This window comes from Peromyscus leucopus, chromosome 9, assembly GCF_004664715.2.
Source record: "Peromyscus leucopus breed LL Stock chromosome 9, UCI_PerLeu_2.1, whole genome shotgun sequence".
NCBI lineage: Eukaryota > Metazoa > Chordata > Mammalia > Rodentia > Cricetidae > Peromyscus > Peromyscus leucopus.
The window spans coordinates 89,583,783-89,610,901 of NC_051070.1; the positions used below are offsets into that span (position 1 = coordinate 89,583,783).

The following is a 27,119-nucleotide window of genomic DNA, read 5'->3' on the forward strand; positions in this document are numbered from 1 at the left end:
GGTTATAGGAATGTGTCTGTCTCACTCTCTTAGTTGGCATGCCTGTGATTGATTATGTCTTCATCCAAATTTGTCAGTAGGCTCCGAATCTCAGATGTGTCAGGAGAGCTAAGTGTTACTGAGATCTGTAGGTAACTCACACACAGAACTCATGTGAAAAGCATGCCTGAGGTGGTACTTGCACCAGGAGGTAGAGATGATGCTTGCTCACCAGGTAGCTTAACTTACTTGGAATGGCACCTAAGGAAGGATCCCTAGGTTTGTTTTCTGGCCTACACACACACACACACACACACACACACACACACACACACACACACACACACACACACACAATCATATATTAAAGAATAAGCAACAACAATAAAACAACTTTTACATATTTATTCAGTTATTTACTCATTATTTTGATTTACCTTCTTGAGGTACCAGGAATACCAACTATTTCCTCCTCATTCATTCTGATGGATTGAAAATTTAATCATTTCCTTATAGAATTTTTAGTGTCTGTTGGTGATAACCAGTGGGTATCTATCTCTCTTTTATTGCTGAAACTCTCCAGTGTAAAGTGTGTCACTTGGCAAGGGTTTCCTCGCAGTTACAAACCCACCCACCTACCCACCTGGAGCTGACCCTTGTAAAAAGTTCTGTGCCCTTTGTCAGCTGGAGTGCAGTGATAGGATTCTTAGCAATGTTTCGCAGTTCAGTCTTCCCAGATTTTCTGGAGCCTGTGTTTCCTGGTGAATTTCTCCGTGGCGTCCATGGGCCACTCCCCCGGATGTCCTCTGGCCCACTTCCCTCCAGGAAACTTCTTTGCTTTGGGTGGGTGAGTGGGGAGCATTTCTGTGCGGCAGCAGCTGCCTCCTGCTCCTTTGGCATTCTCCCCTTCCGTAGCTCAGTGGATCGATCACCTTGGGGTGGTCTACCTTCTTGTTTAGTTCCCCCTGGTTTTTCTCTTTTTCTTCCAGAGGTAATAGTCACTCCTTGCTGTAGCTTCCTGTCCCTTCAGGGCCCTCTCATCCCACCCATTTTCAGTAGTTAACTACTCTTGGCTTGCTAGCAACTCTTTGTATTAAAATTTTCCACATTCAAATTACTGGTATGGTTTCCATCTCCTGATGGGACCCTGACTGGAAGAAAAGGGGTAACAGAAAAAGCCACCCACAAAAAAGAATTAATTGCCAGAAAATTACCAACTCGTGACTGGTGCCCTATTTTTCTCAACATGCTCAATAACTGATTTTACTTTAGTCTGGATTACATCAGACATTCTGTAATCAGGTGCCGAGTATTCTCACCAGCATGACTGCAGCAAGCACAAAATAAGTAAATATCCTTTTATGACTCAGTAATATGAAGGCATTTATCTGCTCAGCAGAGAGTTATTCAGCAGCATCTGCAGACTGGCAATAGAGTAGGCACTTAAAAAAAAAAATAAAGGACCCAGACTCAGCCTTGCATGTTCATTGGGAGACAGGACCTGTGTATGAAAAGTTAACCATGGAGGCGGCCCGGTTTGCAAAGTGGGCGGCATTAGCATTTGCATGGCCTCATATTTCTAGACTAAGCGATATCATAAAGCACCAGTTTTCTGTTCGGTGTGATCCATTCGCATTTCTAAGTGCCTGGTCATTTATTTGTCTTTTCAATTGTTTCCCATTTTCTCTACCTTTATGATACTTGCTACTAGGAAATAGAGGGGCTGTAAATTGGTAGATCCTCAGTAATCAATGGTTTATGACACTAGGCTTCTGGAGTAGTGTCTGAATATTGTATACTTTTGGGCTCCTGGCCACACCCCTTTGACTCTGGGGATTCTAGAAGCCAGCTGATCAGAATGCGATGGGATGCTCTGGTGTATGCTTTGCTGTGGAGATTGGACGACTCCAGCTGAAATGATTCTAATGTGGACAAAATTCTTATTCCTACATTGAATGTGCCTTCTGTCCTTCATACACACACTCTCTACACAATAATATTTAGGCAGTCTCCATACTAGAATTGTTCTGGCCAGTCTCTCTGGTGGAGCTGGCTTCTCTCTGCTGTGTCGCTGGTCATGAAGTTAAATCACACTGACAAGCTCAGCCCTTGGAGCTATGAACCATCGCTGGAGGTGGTGCTTCGGCCTGCCCCAGCTTCGCTGTTCCTAGAAATGCTCTTGGAGCGTGTTTGACCTTGATCAAGTGCTGGGAAATGCTGTCTAGTCTAGTGTGTCTCCTAGAAACTGGCCGTGCTTTAGTGGAGCAAAAGCTGTCTGATAAATGCTGCCGTAAAGGGAACCTGTCATTTTACAAAAGTAGTCCTGGACTAGTATTTACCCTGGGTCCTTTGCTTGCCCTGTAGACCAGCTGTCCCTGCACTAACTTTTCCTGTTCCTGATATAGGGAAAATGCCAGGAATCTGACTATTGTTTCTGCCTGTGTTCCTCCAAACCATTGCCTGATGGTGAGTGCGTGTAAATCTATTACATATTAAAATTTAAGAATATGTCTCATGGTCTCTGTCTTCCCTAAGGATTTGAAGAACTGACTGAATGGTCATGGGCCTTAGCTGTGAATATAAGATGGAGACCTGTCATGAAGTATTGGCAGTAGCTTAGGTTGGGCCCAGTGGCCATGACCCTAGGGTGAAGCCCACTCCTACCTCATGCTTGTGACTGTGGTGAAGTCTCTCATTCTCACTCTGGTTGCAGGAGCTGCAGCAGGAGGAGAACTGTTAGTTCTGCATAGGGAATTGCTTAGTTCACATGGAGGCTCTTTGTGGGTACTTGGTGCAGTGTGTGGCCCTTCAAAGATCCACCTACCTGTTAAGTGTTACTTGGCAAAGCATTAGTGCCAGCATTGGGATTGTCAGAGAGGCAATGAATTAACCCTTGCCAACCAGGGGTGCAAAGTCCTTTAGGTGTTGTGGAGCAGGCTCACTAACTCCAAAGTTAAATGGGGAATATCATGTCCCTAAGATGTGGCCTTATGTTCAGACCTACGAGGAGAGGTCCTGTCAGAGTGAGAAAGAAAAACGGCAACTCACAACCAAGATGTTCCATCTGGTTTGCCGTCAGATGTCAACCTCTGACTCTTTTTCTGAGACCATTCTTGAAATGGTCCCGTTGGGGTCTGTTTCTTCGGGTCTGCCTGCCTGCCTGCCAGCAAAGACAATGTCATGTAAAAGCTCATGAAGAGTTACATGGAGGAAAAGAAAATTCCTGACTGAGAGCTCGCACACTTCTGCATCAACTTGAGAAAATGGTTCATACTTTAGGGTGTGTCCTCAATTCCCTTGTCCAGGTCAGGGTGATGCTAGGGTCTCCGAGTCTCCACAATATCCAGTGTTGGCACCTCCTGTCTCCGCCATGGTACACAAGACAGGGCATGGGAAGCAATGTAACCCTATTATCCCATGAAGCTTTGCTCTTACTCCACCTGATGGACTCTGAACCACAGTGGTGGCTGAACACCGAGGTACCATGTTACCCGCATCGGCCCTGGGTTGGTCTTTGAAACACGTTTGCTGTCCTGGGGATGTGGATAAACTGAGTCCTTTTTAATTTATACATGTAATACAAGCTCTAGTTCTTGTTCTGTTGTTGTGACAAACACCTCGACAAGAAGCAGCATGGATGAAGAAAGGTTTCTCTGCCTTACAGTTTGAGATTCAAACTGTAATTTGAAAATTACATTCCATTGTAATCATTGCCAGAGTGTGAATGAATGCAAGCAGCCGGTCACCTCACACCGCATGAAGAGCAGAGAGAAGCATGTGCCCCGTGTTACCTGCCTGCTAGTATTCATTTAGCCTTTTCTGCTCTCACACAGTCCAGCAGCTCCCAACCTGTGGGCCTCGACCCTTTGGGAGTCACACGTCAGCTATCCTGCATATCATCTATTTACATTACGATCTTAACAGTAGCAAAATTACAGTTATGAAGTAGTTATGAAATAATTTTATGGTTGGGGGTCACCACAACATAAGGAACTGTATTAAAGGGTGGCATCGTTAGGAAGGTTGAGAATCACTGTTCTAGATTTTATCGGTTGACAGTTAAAACTAAGCAGTACAATCCACTCCCTGTCAACTTTAAGGATAAGCACATTTAAAACCATAACTTCCCAACTCTTGTCTCCAAAGTCAATGTCTTAATGTAAACTATGCTCCCACCTTAAAAGTCCCATAGTCTTTAAAAATTCCAACACTTTAAAAGTCCAAAGTCTCTTAACTGTGGGCTCCTATTTTTTTAAATTACAAAATGTAAAGATGGGGCATACAATAATCATACTTAAGGAAAAGCAAATCCAGCAGTGTGAATCAGTGTAGCTCACTGTCTGATGCATATAGCTTGTAATCTTCTGGGCTCCAAAGGGCATGGGTAGTGCCACCCTACCCCAGCTCTGCTGTTAGCTGTATACACAGCTTCTCTCGTAGCCATAGGCAGGGCACACCTGGAGCTCTTCTTGCGGACCTTCTGTGCCCCTGACCTCCCTAGCATCCCAGAGACGGAAACTGAGGCTTCAGCTTTACTGGCAGCTTCTCAAGACATCCCAGGGACTTCCAGCCTGGCCACAAGACACTCAGCCTCCGTGAGTCACTTAGTCTTACATCTTGCATGCCTTCAACATCAGTACCACATGCATGTTGCTTACATTGCCGAGTTCTGCTCAAGATAGAGCCTTGCTCCCTTGGATCGGAGCCTCTTTGTACTGATCGCACATCACAAGCAGAAACATATTCTGATTGTGTCTGAAGCCTGGCAGGTTTCACTTCACTGGTGGTGATCTCTTTGACAATCACAACTGCTTCTTCATGGTCAGCACACACATTCTTGGCCAAAATAGCAGCTGAATAGCCCAGTTAATGAGGTTCTCGTTCCCTTCTGAAACATGCCCTGGCCTCCACTGTGGCTTTTGCTTGGAGCATCCAGTTGTCTAAGCTCCCACAGGAAGGCCTGTTGCACGCTCACCACAGTCCTCACTGGCTGTTCCAGCCCAGAGTTCCAAAGTCTTCACAGTCCTCCCTCCCAAAACAATTCAAAGCATACAAGTTACGTGGTCAGGTCTTTCACAGCAACACCCCACTCTCAGTATCAGTTCCTGTTCCAACGTGACTTGTGTTGAAACATCATAGGGGAGGAGAGAGGGTTTTAGACTTGGTTCCAGATTACAGCCCATCCTCTGGAGGAAGTCAAGGCAGGAATTCAAGCAGCTAGTCACAGCACATCCACAGCCAAGAACAAAGAGAGACTATGTTCATCTTTGCTTACTGCCCTGGAGCCCTGGGTGAACTCTTCTACATTAGCTAATACTCAAGATAATTCCCTCTTAAACATGCTGACAGGCCACATTAGAAAATTCCTTGTGCTGGAGAGATGGCTCAGAAGTTAAGAGCACTGACTGCTCTTCCAGAGGTCCTGAGTTCAATTCCCAGCAACCACATGGTGGCTCACAACCATCTGTAATGAGATCTGGCGCCCTCTTCTGCCCTGCAGTCATACATGCTGTATACATAATAAATATATAAATCTTTAAAAAAAAAAAAAAAAGAAAGAAAGAAAGAAAGAAAGAAAGAAAATTCCTCAATTGAAACTCTAGGTGGTGTCCAGTATATAGTTAAAACTAACTACCACCATACATATTCGCCAAATAGGCCAAATATTAAAATACACTATCGGAGTTGATATTTGTGTATCTATGTCAGTCTTTACATGTGAAATAGTTTTAACATTTAACATGAGGTTCCCTTATCTTGGATTTATTTCTCTGTGAAAAATCAGATCTCTTGGAGCTGAGTTGTAGACTCTTTGAGCAGTGTGATGTAGGTGCTGGGATCCAAACTCAGGTCTTCATGATGAACAGCAAGCTCTCTTAACCTCTGACCTCTCTCTCCAGTCCCCAAATAATTTTAATATTAACATTTTAATATAATGTTGTTTTTAAATGCAGAAAATTTTTTTGGAGCTCTAAAAATAATCTTGGGCAATGGCAGTCTTGGGCAAAGGGCTTCCCATGGAAACAACAGACCAAACTGTGGTTTAATCCCTGTAATCCTCATGTTTAAAATAAAAGGGGGGGTTAGGCATAGGGGCACACATTTACCATCTCATTTCTTGGAAAGCAGAGGCAGGAGGATCCCAGGGCCTTGGTGGCTATGTAGCCTGTCTAAATTGATCGCTTCCATATCAAGTGGGAAACCCTGTCTCAAAAAGCAAGGTGGGGCTGGGTGTGGTAGCTCATGCCTTTGATCCCAGTTTTCTGGAGGCAAAGGCAAGTGGGGAGCTCTGTGAGTCTGCTGCCAGCCTGGTTGCATAATAAGTCCAAGACAGCCAGGGCTATGTAGAGCTCCTGTCTATAAAATAAGCAAATAACCAACGTGGGTAGCAACTGGTTAGTGAGTCCTAAGGTTAATCTCTGGAATACATGTATCCCATAATAATTGTGTTTGTAGACAGCTCAGGGAACATGAAAGTCTGTTAAAGAGAAAGTGGGATGCTTCAATCCTGCTGTAAAGAGAGAACCACCTGTATCTGATCTTTCCTGATCTTTCTTCTATCAGATATTTTATTTATTATTATTATTATTATTATTATTATTATTATTATTATTATTGGTTTTTCGATACAGGGTTTCTCTGCGTAGCTTTGCGCCTTTCCTGGAGCTCAGGCTGGCCTCGAACTCACAGAGATCCACCTGGCTCTGCCTCCCGAGTGCTGGGATTAAAGGCGTGCGCCACCACCGCCCAGCTCCTATCAGATATTTTAAAGCATATTTATAACCCATGTTACCTAAGTAGGGTGGAACTCAGCTGTAAAGTGGTTTTGACCCTAACAGTGTGTCAAGGTCATGTCTGAATGTTAGCATGTGCCATTTTTCCTCATCTTTTTTCATCCATTCGATAGTATTGCTCTAAATGCTATTATTTAAGTAGCAAGTGATCAGTGGACTTGCAGTTGGTTTTTCCATGTAATGAACAGTACAGAAGGAGGAGTGAGTGCTGCATTCATGTTTGTGCCCTTATTCCATTTCAAGGTTCTTTTTCCTTTGTATTAATTTGTAGATGTAAATTTCAATCAAAACACTCAGTTTTGATTCTAAAAATACCTGGTACACATCGCAGCACACTAATCAGGTGTGCCAGCCCCGCTTGGTCATTTACACGGGGAGTTTTTAAGTTCAGGAGGAGGTCACTGCTGTTCTCACAAGGTCTTTGTGTTGTGTGTGTCGTTCGCACCTGTCCTGGCCAGCATCCATCACAGACTTTCACTGTGCCAATACCCAAAAAAGTGAGAGCAGAATAAGGAATGCTGACCACTAGACATAGAAAGTTAATTTTTAAAGTCATCTTTCAAACTCAAATTACAGATGGTGATTTGTAATCTTAGGCTGTTATAGGGGCCTAGCCTTGCTAACATGGGGTTTGACTGAATACTTGAATTGTATAGAGACACAGCCAGAGCTTGTATAATAGATTTCCAAAGAATCCATAAAATGAAGATTTTTTTTCAGGCTGCCATCATGTTAGTCTCGTCTCATAGCACCCTACCTCCTGATTATTCTGAACCCTCATGGCTTGACTACCAACCAACCAGACAGCAGTGTAATCTCCCTCAGATTCCACTAGAGATAGGGTATAGAGTATCTAAAATTCATAGATAACCTTCCTCCAGTCTTATCTCTCAACATGAATGCAGATGACTAAAATTCTCAAGCAGAAAATGCCCCCTTTGGGGGAGATTAAACAGTATCTCTGGTGCAGACTCTCAGCTAATTTGTGATCTTCACTATGCATCATCAGATTTCCAAGAGGCGGGGACATAAGCAGGGAGGGTCTTCTCTAAAATGACTTCTAAAAGAGGAAAGAGCATGAAGCACATGTTTGCATTCTAGAGAGCTAAACTCAAGACCATTATTAACTTCTGTTTACTATTCAGAATTTAATTAGATAAGAGAGAGTGTAGCAGGCATGGCACTGATTGACCTAAGGCATTTTCTAATGATCGGAGAGAGTGTAAGTAGAATGGTTGTTCAAAATAAGTTCACGAGCTGGGGATATGATCCCAGTGGAAGAGCCCATGCCTGTGCACTCCACTGAATGATTCCTCAGTACCAGAGGTAGATAGGGCTTAGTCTGACATCTGTCTGTCTTAGCCAGTCAAGCTTTCTGTATACTGAAAGCAACTTTTCCAATTACAATAATAGCTGGTATCACAGGGGCCTTATTCTATAAATGGATTATCTTATCAGTTCTCAGGACAGCTGTTAAGGGTTTATTGTTGACCCTGTATTTCCACGTTAAGGAAATTAAGTCTTGAGATCAAGTGGTTTACCCAAATCAAGGCCTTATTTTCAACGGTGATGCTCTTCCAGCTCCTGTGGTGATGGAGCACATTGAAAGCGCTGAGCATATGCCTTTCGGTGCCTTTGGATAAGGTTCAAATTGAGCATCATTGCTATGCTGCCTCCCTTCTAGCATCCTGCTCACATTTCTTTTGCACATCACTCAATAAATAACCATGATATTTCTGTGTGATGGGACTCTCTGCAGCACTAATGAGAGCCTCTGCCCCCCAAATGCTAGGATCAAAGGTGTGGGCCTCCACACCTGGTCAAAACTAAAGGCCACAATGTCTTTGAGTTGTTTCTTAATAAAATTTCTTATTGCCAACCAACTTGAATGTGGTCATTTTCCTGACAGTCTTGAGCAGTAAATAGGCAATTACTTTAAAATATTTTTTCAGGTTCAGCAGATTCATTTTATATGTCACTGAATCCAGCACACTCAGTCCATGAGAGCTCCCGGGTTGTAAATGCGCCCACCCGCTGGGACACTCAGCATGAGAGATACGCCCCAAAGACTTTTGTTTTATTAGAACCTGATCCCCCAGGGATTACTCAGAAAGCCCTTGCAGAGCTTTAATTTGTTTGAAAAGTCAACAAAACATGGGCTGTCTCTAAAATAATAAGAATAGAATTGGAGAAATTAGAGGAAGTTATCCCAAGATGTTGAGCATCTGCCTTAGTGGGGTGCATTCTCTATACTGTCCTGTGCACAGAAGGCCCGCACTTGGCAAACCTCACAGGGTTCCCTATGCAGTCTCCCTGGATCATTCGGCAGTGATCATGTTAGGTATCCAGGATGTTCATGTGATGCTTACGAATAGGCACAGAGTACTGTAACTTGAGCAGTTTCTGTATCATGGTCGGGAGACTGCTCGTGCGATAGTCAAACCCTTTGGAATGACCATCAGTCAGTCATCGCTCAAAGAAGTTTTGAAGTGGGCAGGCACTGGGATTCCTGCTGCAGGGCATCATAAAATCAAACACATTCAGTCTTGACTGATGTGTTTATATCACTGTTGGTAGCTCACAGGTTTTAAAGCCTTGTAATAGGTGGAAAAATCTCCCTTTTTCAGGCTGGGCAGGTGGCTCTGTTGGTAGAATGCTTGCACAGCATGCGGGAGGCCCTGGGTTCAAACCCCAGTACTGCATAAACAGTCATAGTAGCCTATGTGGGCAGGAGGTTGAAGGTCATTCTCCACTGCGTATGGCATTCCAGTCCAGCCTATGTACATGACCCTGTCTCCAGCAGTGAGAGGTGGGGAGAAGGAAGTGTACACAGTCTTCTCTTCCAGGTGTTTGGTTTTTATGTGTTATGATGTTCTTTTGCGCTTATCCAAAGAATTGAAAATAAGGGTTCACACAGATTTGCAAGATAGCTTTAATTAGAGGAAAAAGACAGTACAGATGTGTGTGTGTGTGTGTGTGTGTGTGTGTGTGTGTGTGTGTGTGAGAGAGAGAGAGAGAGAGAGAGAGAGAGAGAGAGAGAGAGAGAGAGAGAGAGAGGTGTCAAGATGGATTGCAGACCACGAAAGTGAGAGCACTCCACGGCCCTAGCTCCAGCCCCAGGCCAGAGCAAACAGTGTTTGTCATTGCTGTGTTTTTGTGCTGCTGATTGTCCTGGACTGGGAAAGAAGGATTCCAGTAGAGGGTGTGCATGAGAACCCTGTCTGTTATTCAGGGTTGAGGGTGGCTGGGCAGAGTATTTTCGGTCAGATTTGGTTTGAGACAGATGGCTTTATTAGTGACCTGTCTCGTTGTGTGACAGAATGCCTGATATAAACAACCTCAGGAAGGAGGCTTGTCCTTCTGCTTGCAGTCGGGAAGGTTTCAGTCCATGCTCTTTGGCTCCGTTGATGTTGGGCCCATGGTGAGGCAGAACCGCAAAGTGATGGGAGAATTTGGAAGAGTAGCTCACCTAAAGACAGACAGGGAGCAGAGTGGGGTGCTACAGGAAGGGACCAAGGCACGACAGCCCCCACGTACCAATCCTGGGGACCTACTTCTCCCACCCTACACAGTCCTTCCTTCCCAATAGTTTGTTCGGGTTCTGAATCCACAAGTTCCTCATTGAGTGAGAGCCCAAACCTTCTCATTGCCCCTGGAATGCAGTCGCAGACACACTGGAGGTATACTTTGATCTCACTTCTAAGTTGGCAGTGAGGATCAGACACCATAGCAACGTAGGCTGGAGTCAGAAGAGAGGAGCTGCAGACAATGCAAGCTGGATTCAGGTGTGCTCAGTGGGCAGAATCGTCATCTGGAGTATCGTCAAGAAAGAAGGGGTGAGCATTCCACCCAGGTCTGAAGATTTGGTTTCCTGGGTGAAAAGATGCTGACATGTTCTTGAAGATCAAGATTAAGGCATGGGGTTGGGGGATTTAGCTCAGTGGTAGAGTGCTTGCCTAGCAAGTGCAAGGCCCTGGGTTCGGTCCTCAGCTCCGGGGGTGGGGTGGGGATTAAGGCAGTAGTAATTGAATCATAGCCAACTCACTTTATCTCCAGACCCCAAGTAGTAGGTCTGTGTGTAACTAGAAGCAGAATAGATGTAGATTTGTGTGTGTGTGTGTATATGTGTGTGTGTGTAGTTGAAGAGCATACAGATTTCTAATCTGGATCTACCAACCTGCTTTCAAAATCTCTGCACTCTGGTGTGGTGAGATGGATCATTCAGTAAAGTGCTTGCCATTGCAGGCTTGAGGACCTGAGTTCAGATCCCAGCACCATGTCAGAAGCCCATTGTGATGGTGTACCCAGAAAGGTCTCTGGGCCTGCTGGCAAGTCCATCCAGTCTAGCCAATAGCAAGCACCAGGGTCAGGAAGAGATCTTGTTTCAAAAAGAAGGTGAATGGCAATTGGGGAAGACACTTGATGTCAACTCCTGGCACGCACAAGCACATTTCCAACACAAACATACAAACATTCATAAAATTAATTAATTTAAAAAATCTCTGCATTTAATCACTAATGTACCAAACCAGCTGTTTTAATGGCCTTGTTACATTCAGCTTAGCAGATTCATCTGTGTTTGTTCTTTCTGCTTCTTAGGCTCTTGTCAATGACAGTTTTATAATGTCACTGGGATTCTCTCTTCGCCATGGAGAGGTTTCCCCCCAGTGGAACTAATGGCAGATCTCGTGTCCTGGAGCCCTGGTGCCTGGATGAGTGACTTTATGCTCTGTGGAGAAAGTCATAGTATTTTCTCAAAGGAGAGAAAGTAAGGCAGTGTTAGCGGGAACAGACTTTCTGGTTTTCCATTCCATTCTGTTACCAATGGCATGTTCTATCAATCAAAGCCTGCTGGGAAAGATTTTGTCTTTCCTTGTTGCAATTTAATTTTATCCTCTGCTGAACTCAGGTACATTTTAAGTACAACGCCAAAGTGCTCAGTTCTCTCTGAAGTGCTGAGTTCTCTCTGAGGTGAGTCTGGTCATTTGCAGGACCACTTAGGAGGCAGGAGTTTGTCTAATTAGTGGATTTAGATATGTTTACCCACTTAGATAATCCAATTGTAATGTCCAAAGCATTGCTTAGCTGGGGCTCTTAAATCAGGTACCGAGACAGATGTATTGGTGGTCCTGATGCAGCTGTCACTGTGTGTGAATGAAGTGTACTGTTTAGATGAGTGAACAGGTTTATTTCAAAAGACGGCAGCAGGGAGCTTGTGTCTCTCTTATAGTGGTGGGCAGCAAGCCCTTTATGTGGGAGAACCATGTGAAATAGGGGGTGGCTTATGAGGTATTGCTGAGAAGAGTGAATTGATACTTAATCCATCTTCAGAGACTACATTAATGGAGCAATCATTCAGTCCCGAAAGGAAGTCAGAGGAGAAATACCTTCTGTGAAAGAGCGCTGCGGTGTGTAATGAGCTGCACTTGGTTGCCGGGATTCTGAGCAGCTGTTCCTGCTGCTGCGCTGTGCCCTGTACTATGCCCAGGGACACCTTTCATGATGGTGGCCTCAAATTCCATGCTGCAATTTATTGCTTTCCTCTCTTTGGTAAAACATAAAAGCTGCTGAAATGTCTTTGTCTCAGAATTGATTATTGATGCTTAATTGCTCTGCTTGGTGACCTTTTTCACTATTGCTGCTCCATTTCCCCAACTGAACCTGACTTATAACTGCGCTACTCTATCCCACTGCTAGCAGCTGAGGTCTGCAAAGGGCAAGAGCTAAGCGAGAAGGGTGGAAACTACCAAGTCCCTTTTATGGAGTTGGTGTCACAGTGTAAGGAAGATGGCAGAGTGAGATAAGAGCCCTCTTGTACTCTTTGAGACAGAAGTAGATTGTCAGCTCTTCAGGCAGAGTGCCATAATGCGTTCAGTGGCGTATCCTGGTTAACACTCCAGTCATGGCATATGTCTGTTGCAATGCAACACGTTACTACAAGTCTAACAACTTAAACACAGCACACGGTCATTGTGAAGGTTCTGGGTCCTCTGGGTCAAGGTATCTCACCGGTCCAGTTGACAGCCATGGCTAGGGTCCATCTGGAACTTCACTTCCAAGCTTGTTCAGGTTGTTGGCCAAGGTCACCCCTTCAGGAGAACCTCACTTTTCTCATAGCCATTGGCCAAAGGTTACCTGTGTTTCTTTGTGAGGTGAGCCTCTCCAGCATGACTATTAGGAAAGTACTGATGCCAGCCATCAAGATGCAGGTTAGGATCTTTTATAACCGCACCAAAGAAGTGATCTTATTGCTTTGCTTCATGCTGCTGCATCAGTGTACATCACTCTAAGGCCCAGGGTACTTGGAATTGACATTACAGGAGGTCTTTCTGGAGTCATCCTAGCCCAGCCTTCCATGACTGTTCAGTACATATTTGTTGAATGAATAAGATTGAAGAGCTGGGTACATATAATTAGATTAAGAACAATGTTCACTTACCTGTCACCTCTTCATACAACTACAGGTACAAACAGTCTTTTGACACTGTGATACAACATTGACAGCTACAGTGTTCCTATTTGAGAACTTCGCATAGGTGTCTTAGCTAGGGTTTCTGTTGCTGTGAAGAGACATCATGATCATGGCAACTCTTATAAAGGCAAACATTTAATTGGGCTGGCTTACAGTTCAAAGGTTTAGTCCATTATCATCAGGGTGGGACATGGCCTCATGCAGGTGTTGAGGAAGGAGCACACTCGTTCTACATCTTGATTTCAGGCAGCAGCAGGAGTCTGTGTCTACACTGGGTGTAGCTTGAGCATAGAAGAACACAAAGCCCACCCCACAGTGGCACACTTCCTCCAATAAGTGCTGATAGTGCTACTCCCTATAAGCTTATGAGGCCAATTACATTCAAACTACCACAACAGATTTTGTTTTGTTTTTAAATCACAAAGCCAGAGAGATGGCCCAATGGATAAGGGGACTTAGAGGACTGGAGTTATGATAGCCAGCAGCCTCATAAAAAGACAGACATGGTTGTGATTGCCTGTAACAAGAGCACTGTAGAGAGTAGAGACAGGAAGGTCGCTGGGACTTTCTGCACACTGGCCTTATTGAGAAATGTCAAGTTCCAGGTTCAGTGAGAGATCATGAAGGGAATAAGGCAGAGAAAAAGAGGCTACAGGAAGTCACCCAATGTCCTACACACACACTCGTGTGCACACACAGGTGCAGACACCAGCACGCACACCATTGCAGAACAGGCATACACCATATTCACACCACAGCATTTTTAAAATGTCAACAAAAATCTATAATGTTTTGTTTGCAGTTTTGTATCAGGCCATATTCGTAGCTATCTGGGGTTGCATGCAGCCTCTGACCCATGGTTCACTGTCCCGAGTCATGTCATTGTAATATTTGTTCTGCTTTCCTTTTTTTCCCACCCAATGCTAAAGGCATCAAACTCAAGGCATCCTATATACTGGGCAGGTGCTGTCCCAGAGAGCTCCCCCAGGCCCTGCTTAAATATTTGACACATGCCAGTTCTCGCCTAGTTACCTGGTCCTCCTGCCTTTCTAATGTGAGCAATGGCATTCCCTGCTGCTAGAAAAGGATTTGCTGCCACAGGATCAGTCTGGCAGCCGTTTGATCCAGCATGCCTTGTTTCTTGTACTTCTCTTGCTGCATACATGGTGGGGATTTATATCAGTCCCTACACGGCCCTTTCTGGACCCTGAGTCTTTTGTGAGTGGAGTGCCTGGAGCAGCTTTTTGCTTGGAGGAAAGGAGAAAGCAGAGGTGAGAGTTCACATCTAATGCGTTTTCCTTGAAGTCTCTCTACCCTGGGAAACGGCTGGCCTGCTTTCTCCCCTAAGCTCCTGCTAGTGCTGGGGTTTGCCGTGCCTGGTGGGGGTATTACCAAGGGAGAGTAGGGGCTGTTCAGCAACACCGCACAGAACAGAGAGAAACTTCCGGCCAGCTGTTGAGCTTGAAACACACTGCTCTTTTGCTCCAGGCTCCCCCAGATCACACACATTTTTTTCTCTTTTTTAATTCGAAGGTCACAACAGCATCACTGAGAGATGGTGAACACTGTAGCTTGAGACTCTAGGTTGAGCTTCATGGGTTTGAATTTCATATGTGCTCTCAGTCCAGGAGCCAACTCTCCTTGGAAAAGGCTAACTTGGATGGGACAGGTGGTTCTGGAACCACATCTGCAGCTTCTGGAAGACAAATTTAAAGACACAGGGCAAAAGCCCATGTGGCCCTGTGCTGGTGCTATTTGCCAAATGCCTGCCTTCCCCACACCCTCCTCCTCCTCTTCTGTGGCTTTGCATTGAGTGGGAGGTGAACTGAAAGCCAAAAAGAATGGACTTGACCACCACGCTTGAGACACTGACACCCGTGAACTGGGACACTGCCTGTATGGGCAGTGAGCAAGCCTTTCTGGCACAGTCTGATGTTGGGCAGATCTGTGGCTTGTTCTGAAGATGAATAACTCCTGAGTTAACTAGTAACCACCAAGAATATCAGCTGACAGTAGTTAAGCCATGTCAGGGCCCGAGCTGTTGAACAGACAGGAGTTTGTATCCTTAGCGGGAGCTGTGGTGTAGAAATTTTTCATCTGCCCATGGCAGCTAGTCCTGGAGGTCTGTCCGTCAAGTGCTGGAGGTGAGATGATAACCAAGGGCCAGGTCCTTCCCCTTGACAGGGGCTCGCTGTACCCTGCAGCTGTGGTGACACTTGGCATGGAAAGCTATTAGGTTAGAGGGAAGGTCTAGCACTGGGGTGTGTGTTGTATGTTAGCATGTCTCGGGTTTGCTGTATTCACAGCTGTGTGAGGGTTCACGTGTCCCTGTGGGTGTTGGGCTCCGTCACTCTCCACCCTATTCCCTCAAATCAGGCTCTCTCACTGAACGGGAAACGAGGCTGCTAGCCTGTAAGCTCCATGGATCCTCCTGTCCCTACCCACAGCAGTGCTGAGATAAAATCCACACAGCCATGTCTGGCTGTTGTTACATGCGCTCGTGGACCTGAACTCAGGTCCTTAGCCTCATAAGTGCTCTTACCAGGTGAGCTACCTCTCCGGCCCTTGATCTTGGATTTTATAGTCCCATTTAGAGCCACCCTTCTGAGCAGGAATCTACTCTTAGATTCTCCTGGAGACTGTAATGTGTACTTCAGGAAAGACTCTACTGCCTTGCTGTACCTCACTCCCAACCCCCAACCCCCACCCTCACCCATCCCTGTACCTTGTGCCTTGCCTCTTTCTGAGGCTTGTCCCCATTTTCCTCCTTGATTTCCTTGTGATGCGAGGTGCTGAACGCTTCAGCACCTCTGACCCCACATTTCATAATCCTGTTACAGCAGTGACAGCTGGCAGAGGAGATGCTGTTGAGATGTCAGAAGGGAAGAAAGACACCTGCCCAAGGAAAGCAGGATTTCTGAGTCCCAGTAAGAGACTGGGAAAAGCCAGGGTGGTTGGAGTGCAGCTTAGCAGGGACTGAGTTAGTGGAAGACTCACCCCCTTGAGCATAGACACATTGCCTGGCATCCGTGCTGGGAAGATGGATCAGTGGGTAAGATAGCTTGCTGCACAAGCAGAGCCTGAGTTCAAATCCCCAGAACCCACTTAAAATTTCAGGCTCAGCCACACCCATAACCCCACACTGGAGGGCAGAGACAGGAGGATTGCCAGGACTTGCTGGCTACTGTCTGTCCCAGTTAACTTTCTTTTGTTGTGCTGCCATAAAGACCTTGACCAAAGCAACTTGGGGAGGAATGGATTTATTTGGTTTACAAGACCAATCACAGTCCATCACTGAGGGAAGCTGAGGCAGGAATAGCAGCAGAAGCCATGGAGGAATGCTGGGTATTGGCTAGCTCAGCTTGCTTTTTTATACAATCTAAGATCACCTCCCCAGGAGAGGCACCATGGCAGAGACTGGGCCCTCCCACATCAATCGTCAGTCAAGAAAACATCCCACAGACTTGCCTATAGGCCAGTCTGATAAGAGACATGTCTCAGTTGAGGTTCCCTCTTCTTAGATGACCCTGGCTTGTATCTGGTTGACAAAACAAAAACAAACAAATAGGAACACACACACACACACACACACACACACACACACACACACACACACACACCAACCAACCAACCAGCCAACCAACCAACCAGCACACCATCCTCGCTCCAGGTACAGTGACCAGACTATGTCTCAAGAGAATAGAAGAGTGATCGGACAAAATACCCAGCACCCTCTGGCTTCTGCCCAACACACACACACACACACACACAGAGAGAGAGAGAGAGAGAGAGAGAGAGAGAGAGAGAGAGAGAGAGAGAGAGAGAGAGAGTTTAATGTTAGTAGCAGAAAGTAGTCACTCTTTTAGCTGCAGGTAAGAGTTCCCTGAAATAGTGGGGAAGAGGCCAAGGTGAAATGGTTGGTACAGGGAAGCTCTTAACAGCAAGAGATACCAGAGTGCAGTGAAAGGTAGCTGAGCTGCTGCAGTCACGATGAAAGAACACACAGTCTCCTTGCTGTGTGGTTCTTAGGTGAGAGAGCTGAAGGGGAGGAGGCTGATGTGAAACTGGACCTCATGGGAAGCTCCTGCCCTCTTTCTGATCAGGTGTGTTAGCCTCGGAATGCACAGTTATCTGCTAGCCCTCAGGCTGATTGGATCATTTCTGCAGTTCAGGAAGGCTGCGCCAACTCTCTGCTGTATGACATTCCCCCACAGTCCCGGTTCATGGGATAGCTCTACCCTCTGCAAACATAAATCTTTTTTTCCCCAAGAGGATGTTATTGGCTGCACATGAGGTTTGTGGTAGTAAAGTAGCAGCTGCCAATGTCAGATTTGGGGCAAGGAAGTTGTCTTGGCCATCCTGTCTACCAGATGGCTGGGACCTGATAGATTGACAATTATTAGAATCTGAGGCAAGGGCCAAATGGCACGGGTTCGGGAAAAGGCTCTAGGAGCCTGTTTGAATGTGGCACACGTGGTCTGCTGGGGCGGCTCTGCATCTGGTTTATTTCGTTCCAAGTTGGGGAGAAGCACAGCCCATCCTGGATGACAAGCATTAGATGTAGAGACAGCTGAGAACCTGGCTATTAATTTGATAACGGTACAAACCCATATGGTAAGTGACCACTTGAAAAGGAAATTTGGTGGCTTAGATCTCAATAGCTTGTGCCTGAAGTTAGTCTTTAGTCCCAAAGTCCATGTCAGCTTCCTGGGTTGGCAATGTGTAGTGGAGTTCTATCTGAAGACAACTGGAAGGCATTGACTCAGCCCTCTGTCATGTTCATGTGCCATCTTTTGAAGATGACTGATGCTACAAAGCTGCTCAAAATTGGAAGTGCCAGGAGCTAAGTTTTTCAGTTCAAGCACAAACTGTGGGAAGAGGGGGCTCTCCCCCCTCAACATTTTAAAGCTCATTTGTGGAAGTTCTGGCTTCTCTGTATTACCGTGCGACTTCTTTGATCTTAAAGCAGAAGGAAGCAAGTTTCAAGAGCCAGGAAAGCACTCATGTGGCTCTGAAAGGAGCAGCATATTACAAAATTGAGTGGATGTCAAACAAAACACGGATCTTCTGAAATCTGAACCCAAAGTGGTCTTACTTACAGCGAAGCACACAGAGATGCTGGGGCAGGACCGCTGCCGTGAGGATGCGTTCAGGATGACCTGCTGTCCAGAAGGACCCACCCAGGCAGACACTGCATGCGGAGCTGGAGCTTTCCACTCTCAGTCCCCATTGCAGCGGTGTGGACACTGAAGCTGGAGGGTTCGCGCCTGATTTAGAGTCCCGTCTTTCTCACCCTTTCTCTTGGCCTCCTTCTAGCTGGAACGGAAACCAGAATGTAAACACGGGTTGCTAAAACACCCTTGTTCACTGCCATCACATTGAAAAGCTGCCCACATTGCTTAGCTGATATCCACAATTTTGTTTAAGTGGCAAATTGATTGAAACAGTCAGGGGAAGGGATTATTTCAGTGAGGGCTTTGCCTTCCTGGAACAAATCCACTTATTAGCATGCAGTTTGGATTCCCCGCCCGTGGACTGGAGAATGAGCTCGTGTTATTAGGCAGTTTCTTTGACTAGGCAACAGCTCCATTTTGTTTCCCTCGCCTTGCCTGTCTTCTCCCTGGGAGCTGAAGAGACTGTATAGAGACCTTCAATTGTGGGCTTGCTCTGAATCTGGGCTCAGGCCTTTGAGCTCAGATGAGACCAGGTCTGAGTGTTGAACTCAAAGGTGCTGTAATCACAAGTGAACAGAAATTGAGCTTGGATTAGTTTGCCTGGTTATTTTCCACTGTATGTTATCAGTGGGTGTCAGTCATGGAGGATTAGGAACACCTCCTTTGAGCCTTCATACCATCAGACAAGACTAAATGCACTGAGGGGCCCCTGACTGTAAGACATCCCTTCTCCTCTTGGATGGAGCATCATGGTACAGTAATCCCCCTTATCTGCAAGGGCTGCATTCAAAGCAATGCTGAAACCTGAAGGCTATACCAGACCTAACACAATTATATTTTTCCTACCCATGCATACCTACGGTAAAGTTCAATGGACGGATTAATTGATTGGTACACACAGTAAGAAATTAACAATAATATCTGATTAGAAAGCAGACATGGAGATTCATACCTGTCATCTCAGCGCTTGGAAAGTGCAGCAGGAGGATCAGGAGTTCAAAGTCATCCTCAGTCTCCTAGAAAGTTCAAGGCCAGTGTGAGATCTTATCGCAAAGCAGACAAACAACTAATAATAGAATAATTATAACAATGTACTGCAATAAAATTGCTGGTATTTGGGGCCATTAGTGAGTAAAATAAGGGCCACTTGAACATAAGCACTGCAGGAACATCTGATCTGAAACCCGAGACTTGAGAACTAAGGGGCCAACAGGAAGGAAGCTGGTCACATGGAGGCACACAGGGCAGTGGCTCAGTTATATTCTAGACATCAGAGGATTTATTCCCCAACCCAGAACAGTGTTCAATTTGAAACTTAGGAATTATTTGTTTCTCTTTTAAGGTTCTTCTCCTCCTCCTCCTCCTCCTCCTCCTCCTCCTCCTCCTCCTCCTCCTCCTCCTCCTTGCTTGCCTGCTTTTTGAGAGAGAGTCTCATATAGTCCAGGATTTCTTTGAACTTCATTTGTAGCTTGAACTGAGCTTCCTGCCTCCATCTTTTGGTGCTGGGATTAGACAAGTCTATCACCACATCTTGCTAGGAGTTTCCCATTTCATCTGTTCAGGTAATAGTTGGCTATAGGTGAATGAAATACAGACAGTGAATCTTTGCACACTGTTTCAGGACCATTGCCTCCATCGGCCACAGAAGGGTAGCATTGTTTTGAAGGATTGAGTCAGCTGAATTGGTCTGATAAGGAATCTTGTTTAGAAAACTTTACGACATATCATAAGCAACATGTATGGGTGGGGAAAATTATCATGGCTGTTCCTCCAACTTCAGCCTCTACACACAGTCACAGAAGCTCCAATATGTACAGTTCGCTCTGTTGAAAGAAAAATGACCCGACTGGTTGAAACCACAGTCATACTATTATTCCTGGAGTCTGTGCATTAATTAGCTAGTCAGCTCTGGCTAGATGAGCGCAGCAGCTGTCCACAAGTTGCAGGTGTTCAGCAGAGGACTTGCAGGTGCCTTCGAGTGGACTTGCTCACTGGAATTGCCCATGTTCACTCCCTCTTCCCTTTTAACCTGTGATAGTTTGCGGTTCTTCTCGTGGTGGCCTTATGGTCTCAGTGCTTTAAGAGCATCTGCCTTTATTCCATTCACCAGATTTCCCTAACCCCAAATAATAAGGTAGACATTTTCTTTCCAAAGTAGGAAAAACGGATACATACTCTTGATGGAGTACAGCAGACCCCAGCTCTAGCAGTGTGGCATGGAGGTGAGGGGGGTGGCCACCTCCCCATCTCTTCACAGACTTTAGGAGTTTAGGCAATTAGACTCACATGAACATTTCCACTCCCCTGTGTCAGCCTCTTGCTGCATAACAAGATACATAAGACAGCTGGCTTAGAAAAGATTTATTTTGACTCATATTATGTGTTCAAGTCCATGATTGATTGCCCCACCCCTCTTACTTTGGACCTGAGATCCTATTACATGGTGGAATGTGTAGTAGTGCTGACATCATCACTCAGCAAGCTAAAAGAGAAAGAGGGTGGGTCTAGGGCCCCATAGGCCCCACCAGGGCATGTACCCAATGACTAAGAACCTCCCACCTGGACCCTAACTCTTAAAGGTTCCACCACCTCCCATAGCACCCCTTGAAGACAAAGCCTTAAACACACAGTAAGGACTCTCATCCAAAACACCCTTCTACCTACAGCCGTGGCTTTTTCTCTGGGCTCTTATTCTATTCTGGGCTGGGCTCTTATTCTATTCTGGGCTTTGTTTTGTTTTGTTTTGTTTTGCTTTTTTGAGACAGGATTTCTCTGTGTAGCTTTGCGCCTTTCCTGGAACTCACTTTGGAGACCAGGCTGGCCTCGAACTCACAGAGATCCACCTGGCTCTGCCTCCCGAGTGCTGGGATTAAAGGCGTGCGCTACCACCGCCTGGCCTATTCTGGGCTTTTGAAATGTGACCACATTTACTGATGAGAGTCTCTTATCTTATAGTCTTGAGTTGTGATCCCTTTTGGGGGCCATGGTTTAAATTTTTGATCAATTACTTGATTGATGGAAATACAGTATTTCTTCAAATATAACTTTGGTTTGGTATATCCTATGAATACTTGCCATACGTTGGCTTTTTAAGAATGTTTTACTCTCTGATCACTATATACCCTGATCTAGGCTCCCTGTCAGACAATATAGAGGCCCAGTCATGGCAACTTCTAGGATTTTACCCATGTGATCTAACACTCTGAGTCCTTATTTACTGTTAATCAGCCCTTCCTCCCTTCCTCGCTTCCTCCTTCTTTCCCTCATCTGTAGTGTTTACAATGTAATACCAACTCCCATATTATGTTACGTTTTTAGTTTATAAACATAATACTGCATAATGGCCACTGTGTTCTGAATAGGTAGACATAACGTGGGGCTCCAGACATTGAGTTCTTCAACACATCATTGACCTCAACATCTTGTAATTCTTCATTGTAGGGTATAATCATAAGCATCATTGATGTTTAACAGCAGTCCTATTCTCCTCACACTAGATGTCAAGGGCTCTGTCGAATCCTGCCCCACCCCTCCTGTCTTCGTCTACTGTAGTTGTGACAACCAGAAATGTCTTGGGCATGATCACATGTTGCCTTAGAGGGGCAGAGGTGTCCCAGTTTACATTTTAGAGCCACTGCTGTGTCCTGGAGCTGCAGGAGCAAGAAGGGAAGGAAATGTGTGAAGTATGGATTATTTTCCAAGAGAGCACGTCAGAAATGGCAGCTCAACAGGGGTGGAGGCATCTGTGTAACCTGGGAGTGGTGTACATCCTTTGTAGTTCCTAGAAATTCAACATTGGCTGCTTCTGGATTCCTCTGAGTTAACTTTCAACAGCAAATTGGGTCTTGCTGCACACTGAAAGGTTCATCAATATCTCAACTTCATTATGTGCGAAGTGGATTAATAGGAAATGCAGTCCCTGAAGGGGAAAAAATGCAGGAACTATGCTAACCACAGATAATGGATTTTGAAAAGCTCTTTATTTTTAGGGGAGAAGTAGAAAGGATGTATCATGACCCATCCTATGCCTGTCGTTCAAGGTCCTAAGTGATTGGGTCAAGGTCAGTCTCATGTCTTCCCACTCTCCTAGATTATTTTAAAGCACACTTCAGACATTGTTATATTTCACTTGTAAAGATTTCATTGTATATATCTAAGAGGAAGTACTTGAAATTATAACTGTAGCATGCTGGGATATTTTCATCTAGCAAAGGCAATAATATGCTAAGTAGTATCTAAAAGTTGAAGGAATGAACCAGTGGGCCCATGGACAATGAGGCTTGGTTTGGAGAAGCATCAACTTTAGAAAATGAAAGTAGCCCACAGGGAACACGGGTTTCCCAGGGAACTGGGGCCTTTACGGGGGAGAGTGAGCTGGCAGGGAACTGGGCCATTTCTAAGGAGAACAGGAGAACACAATCACCAGGAGGCGTGGACTACTCAGTCCATGATGGATTGTTCTCTGATGACTTTCAATGACTTTTTAGCCGATCATGACTACTTTTAATAAAACAGAGCAGTCGCTTTTTGAGGCTTTGCTACGAAGGTGGTATTTCTCTCCCGTTATAATGTATTCTGAGAAGTTTCTTTGTTGTGATTTAGACTTCCTCACTTGATTTTATTGTGTCATAAATCTCTGGCATTTGGTGAGCACCATGGTATATGTGAGACCTAAACAGCTTGCTAGATGCATCCATTTCTCCCTTCTCTTTAGAAGATTAAACTGAGGCTGCTGTAGCTGATGCCAGGACAGATTTAACCAGTCATGTTTCCTTTGCATTAGGTCAGTCCGAGGGACAATGCTGCACTGGATCCTATTATCCACGGGTTGAAGGGCGTCGTACATCACGGTGAGTAAGCTCCATCTTCTTCCTTCAGCTAGAAAGTGAAGGGCTGGGATCTTCACCTGAAGGAGTCAGGTTATCTTGCAGAGAACGGAGGGTGGTGGCATTCCTTGCCCTCTGCTGTGCAAGGGCTTTAGAGCCATTATCTTAGGAGTAAAGAGCACCTGCATTTATAACCTGCAGATGGGCCTGGGTTAACAGTGAGCCGTTTGTTTCCCCTCAGGTATTTCTGTGAATGCATGTGTTGTAAATCAAAATGCTCTAAGATATATGATGCTTTAGGTGTTGAATCTGCCATTTGTCTCATTTCTCTCCTAAAAATATTCCTTTTTCAAGTGTCTTGTCACTTGTAAATATTTTTGATTTGCCTCTCAGATTTAAGAGGGAAAATCTAAGTAGCCAGAACAAGCCATTAAACTTCACAGTCTGTGAGCCAGCACCATGCAGCTGCGGAAATGGGAAGGGCGAGGCTGGTGTTCTCTGCAGCAGACATCACATCCTCAGTCGTAGGCCTGGGGGAGGAAGGAAGACGAATGGGCTCTGTCTCTTCCCGCTGGGTTTATTGGCGGAGTTTCCCTGCAACTTTATTATCAGCGATGCATCATTACCTGTGGCACCAGGATGCTCTCATTTCAGAAGCACCCTTGCTGCAGGAAGGTGTTGAGTCTGGATCTCATGTAATGATTTGTAAAGTTTTAATAATCTAATTAGAATTCCAACGACATTGACAAAAATAGCATTAGTAACCCTAATAAATCTCCTTCCATTCCCACCACTGTGATGAAATGTCTTCACACCTTTTGAGAGGATTGTCTGCTGACATGAGCCAACTCTGTAGAGCTTAACAAATACCTCTTCCAGGGAAACTAAGCTTGTTATCGGAGTTTGATTAAGTTGGATTGAGCATTAATTGTTCTGTTCAGTCATGCAGCAGGTAACAAGAATAAACCAAGTGAAAACAGAGAAGCGAGAGCTGGACAGTGGCTCAGTCAGTATAATGTCCGCCCCAGAAGCGTGAGGACCTGCACACATCTCCAGCACCCACACAGAAAGCCAAGCTTGGCAGCATGTGTCAGAGCTCCAATGCTGGGGTGCAGTGTGTGCAGACAAGATAACCCTAGATCTCACTGGTGGACCAGCCAGCCCAGCCTAATCCACGAGAGACCCTACCTCAAAAACCAAGGTGGAGAGCCATCAAGGAAAACACTCAGTTCTGCTCTGCACATGCACACCGTGTGCATCTGCACATACTCGTCTACCACACACATACTAAACACACACACACACACACACACACACACACACACACACACACACACACACACGGACAAATAAGAAGAGTGTGTAATGACTGACAGCATCTCATGGAGCTTTTTCACATGCAGCTTGCATCCCTCCCTTCCAAATCCACATTAAGAATGGTACCCCTCTTCTGGGACTCAAACCCAGGGAGGGCCTCACTGGTGGGAATACTCTGCCATTGAGGTGTCTCCACATACCTCATTTGTGAGGAATCTTTCCTCAGGACAGGGATTGCCTTCCCCAATCCCCTCCTAACGCCATCTCCTTGGGTATGAGTTATTCAGAGAGGGGTGCAAATAATTCAACACAGGAGCACTCTGTCCGACTTAGGGACACAGCGACTCCAGCTTCTACCCTGGTCTCTGACAGGAAGGAGCTGCAAACAGTGTCTGCCGACAAGAGAAGTTTACATCTCTCGAGTAAAAAACGAGAGCCCTGGCTTTGGGCGTAGATAGAGACACCCCAGCCAGTTCCTACAGGAAGGGAGAGGAAGAGAGGTGCTGCCCCTCTCTTCCTGAAGTCTTTGCAAATGTCTCCTGTGAAGCCCTCTGCTGGCACACTTCTCTTCCTCTCCTGCATGTTGAGCAAGGGTGTCTCCATTGTCCGCCTGCTAGTCTCCCTTCAGATCTTGTCTATGTCCTACCATCCAGGTTTCTTTCTCAGACCTTCTTTGCTTGTTTACTCTTACAACACCTCCCCAAGTGTGAGCCTCAATAAAGGCCAAAGGATGACACTGCACAGCTGGCAGGCAGCAGCTGCTCAGTAAATCACAAATAATGTCTCAGTCAGGGAAAGGACTACTCATACAAGTGAAAGTATTAATGTATGAAAATACCAAACGGGGGTCGGGAGGACTGAAGACCACTGAGGCTTGGCTCTGACTGAGAAGAGAAAGTGAAAATGCGGGGTGGGGGTGGGGATGTCAGGAGAGAGTGCCGTTCTCCCAGAAGGGATGGACATCTTGAAGAGTTGAAAAGTGCTTTTGTGGAATTGGATGTGGTTTTGGTTGACGGTCCTGGGAGGGGTTTGTGAGGGGTTTGTGTGATCTGCTGGTTTGAAGGAGCATAAATAACTACGCTCTTCACGGATTCTCCGGCGAGGCAGTGAAGGTGCGATGTGTGAGGTGCAGAGTCAGTGTGGGTTGCTGAAGCGGCCTGACTTCCTAACCTCTAGGGGTCGGGTCTCAGAAAGTTAATTTGTTATTAACTGACTTTTAGTTGTTAGTAGGAAGAATCTTCTCTGTTCCTTCATCTGAGATGTAATTATCTGATCTTCGCTACATTGCATGCTTGGCGCTTGGTCACAGTGGTGCTCTGTGAATCAGATGCCAAGATGGAGTTTTAAGTGTAAGAGAGGTTTCTCATGAGGAAAGATGGCCTGGGGAGAATAGGGCCGAGAGGTGGGGTCGAGAAGAGTGTTCGTTCTTACAGCACAGAGAAGAACGTGAGGCAGCAAGAGGCTGTATTTAGTCTTGGCCAGGACGTCAGAGAACCTCCAAGCCAAGACTGCCCCCGCGTGGAGCCCTGCATGGAGTCCCTGCATGGAGCCCCTCGTGGAGCCCTGCATGGGATCCTTAGGGGCCTGTGTGACTCCTGGCTGTGTGCTCACTGGCTGGATCATCATGGTGGGAGTACTCCACGAAGACACCGAGAAATCTGGAAGATGGGACCTGACCTCAGCTTGTCTCTGGAAGGAATGTTGCAGGACCACTCTACAGATAGCGTAGAGCTCTTCTGCTTCCTTTCAAAGTCGTCCACCTCATCCCCTCCCAGTGGCTGCTCTACTGCTTATCCTTTCTTCTAAAATGCTAGGTGGATCTTATAAGTAGTGTCCTCTGCTCTTCCTGTGGTGATTGGCACACTGAGCTAGGTGTGGTGGGTCTGCACTCCGGAGGAACCTGCGGTTAACAGACAGTGCCTTCAAGAGTAGCCAGTTCTGCTCAGGCTTGGGAATGCGGAGCTGTCAAGTGGGAGGCTTGAAGATGCTGAGCAAGAGATGCTCCAGGCTGGGAGCACGCTCCAGATTCAGCACTGTGAGCTTAGATGACGTGTCTGATGGCGGTGAGAGACGACATGGTGCTTGGGGACTCTTGAGTACGGTGACATCTTTCTCCATTGCTGCCGGGATAAACTCTGGGAGCTTACAGGCCACATGAAGTGCTGTTTCTTACTTGCACTTTTCTGATGTCAAAATGCAGGGTACATGTGCAGCCTTACAGAAATGTTGGCATGTAGCTCATTTTTACCTAACTTAGAAACGTGCATTTAGTTCCATGCTGAAAGTATGTATTTTTCCTAAATTTTGGGGCATACATGTTTTTTATTGAGCCTTTAAGTACCCACCCAGACAGATGCCACCACCTTTTTGTATGTATTTTACACACTGTCAAAATCCATGGAAACACTATTTCCTCTCTCTCATTACCAAAATATCCCACTTTTCTAATTCTTCTTCTTCCTCTTCCTCTTCCTCCTCCTCCTCCTCCTCCTCTTCTTCTTCTTTCCTTTTTTTGATAGGGTCTCACCATGTAGCTCTGGCTGACCTGGACTGCATA

General features: G+C 45.7%; 1 protein-coding gene across 3 annotated transcripts in view; it reads left to right on the top strand.

Moving 5' to 3' along the window:
• Ptprg (protein tyrosine phosphatase receptor type G) overlaps nucleotides 1–27,119 on the top strand; it is a 695,461-nt gene that overhangs the window by 519,427 nt on the left and 148,915 nt on the right. For all 3 annotated transcript variants that reach the window (XM_028880550.2, XM_028880551.2, XM_028880552.2), the window contains one exon: nucleotides 23,203–23,269. In XM_028880550.2, the coding sequence (XP_028736383.1) occupies nucleotides 23,203–23,269 (67 nt within the window). The remainder of the gene's footprint in view (nucleotides 1–23,202; nucleotides 23,270–27,119) is intronic.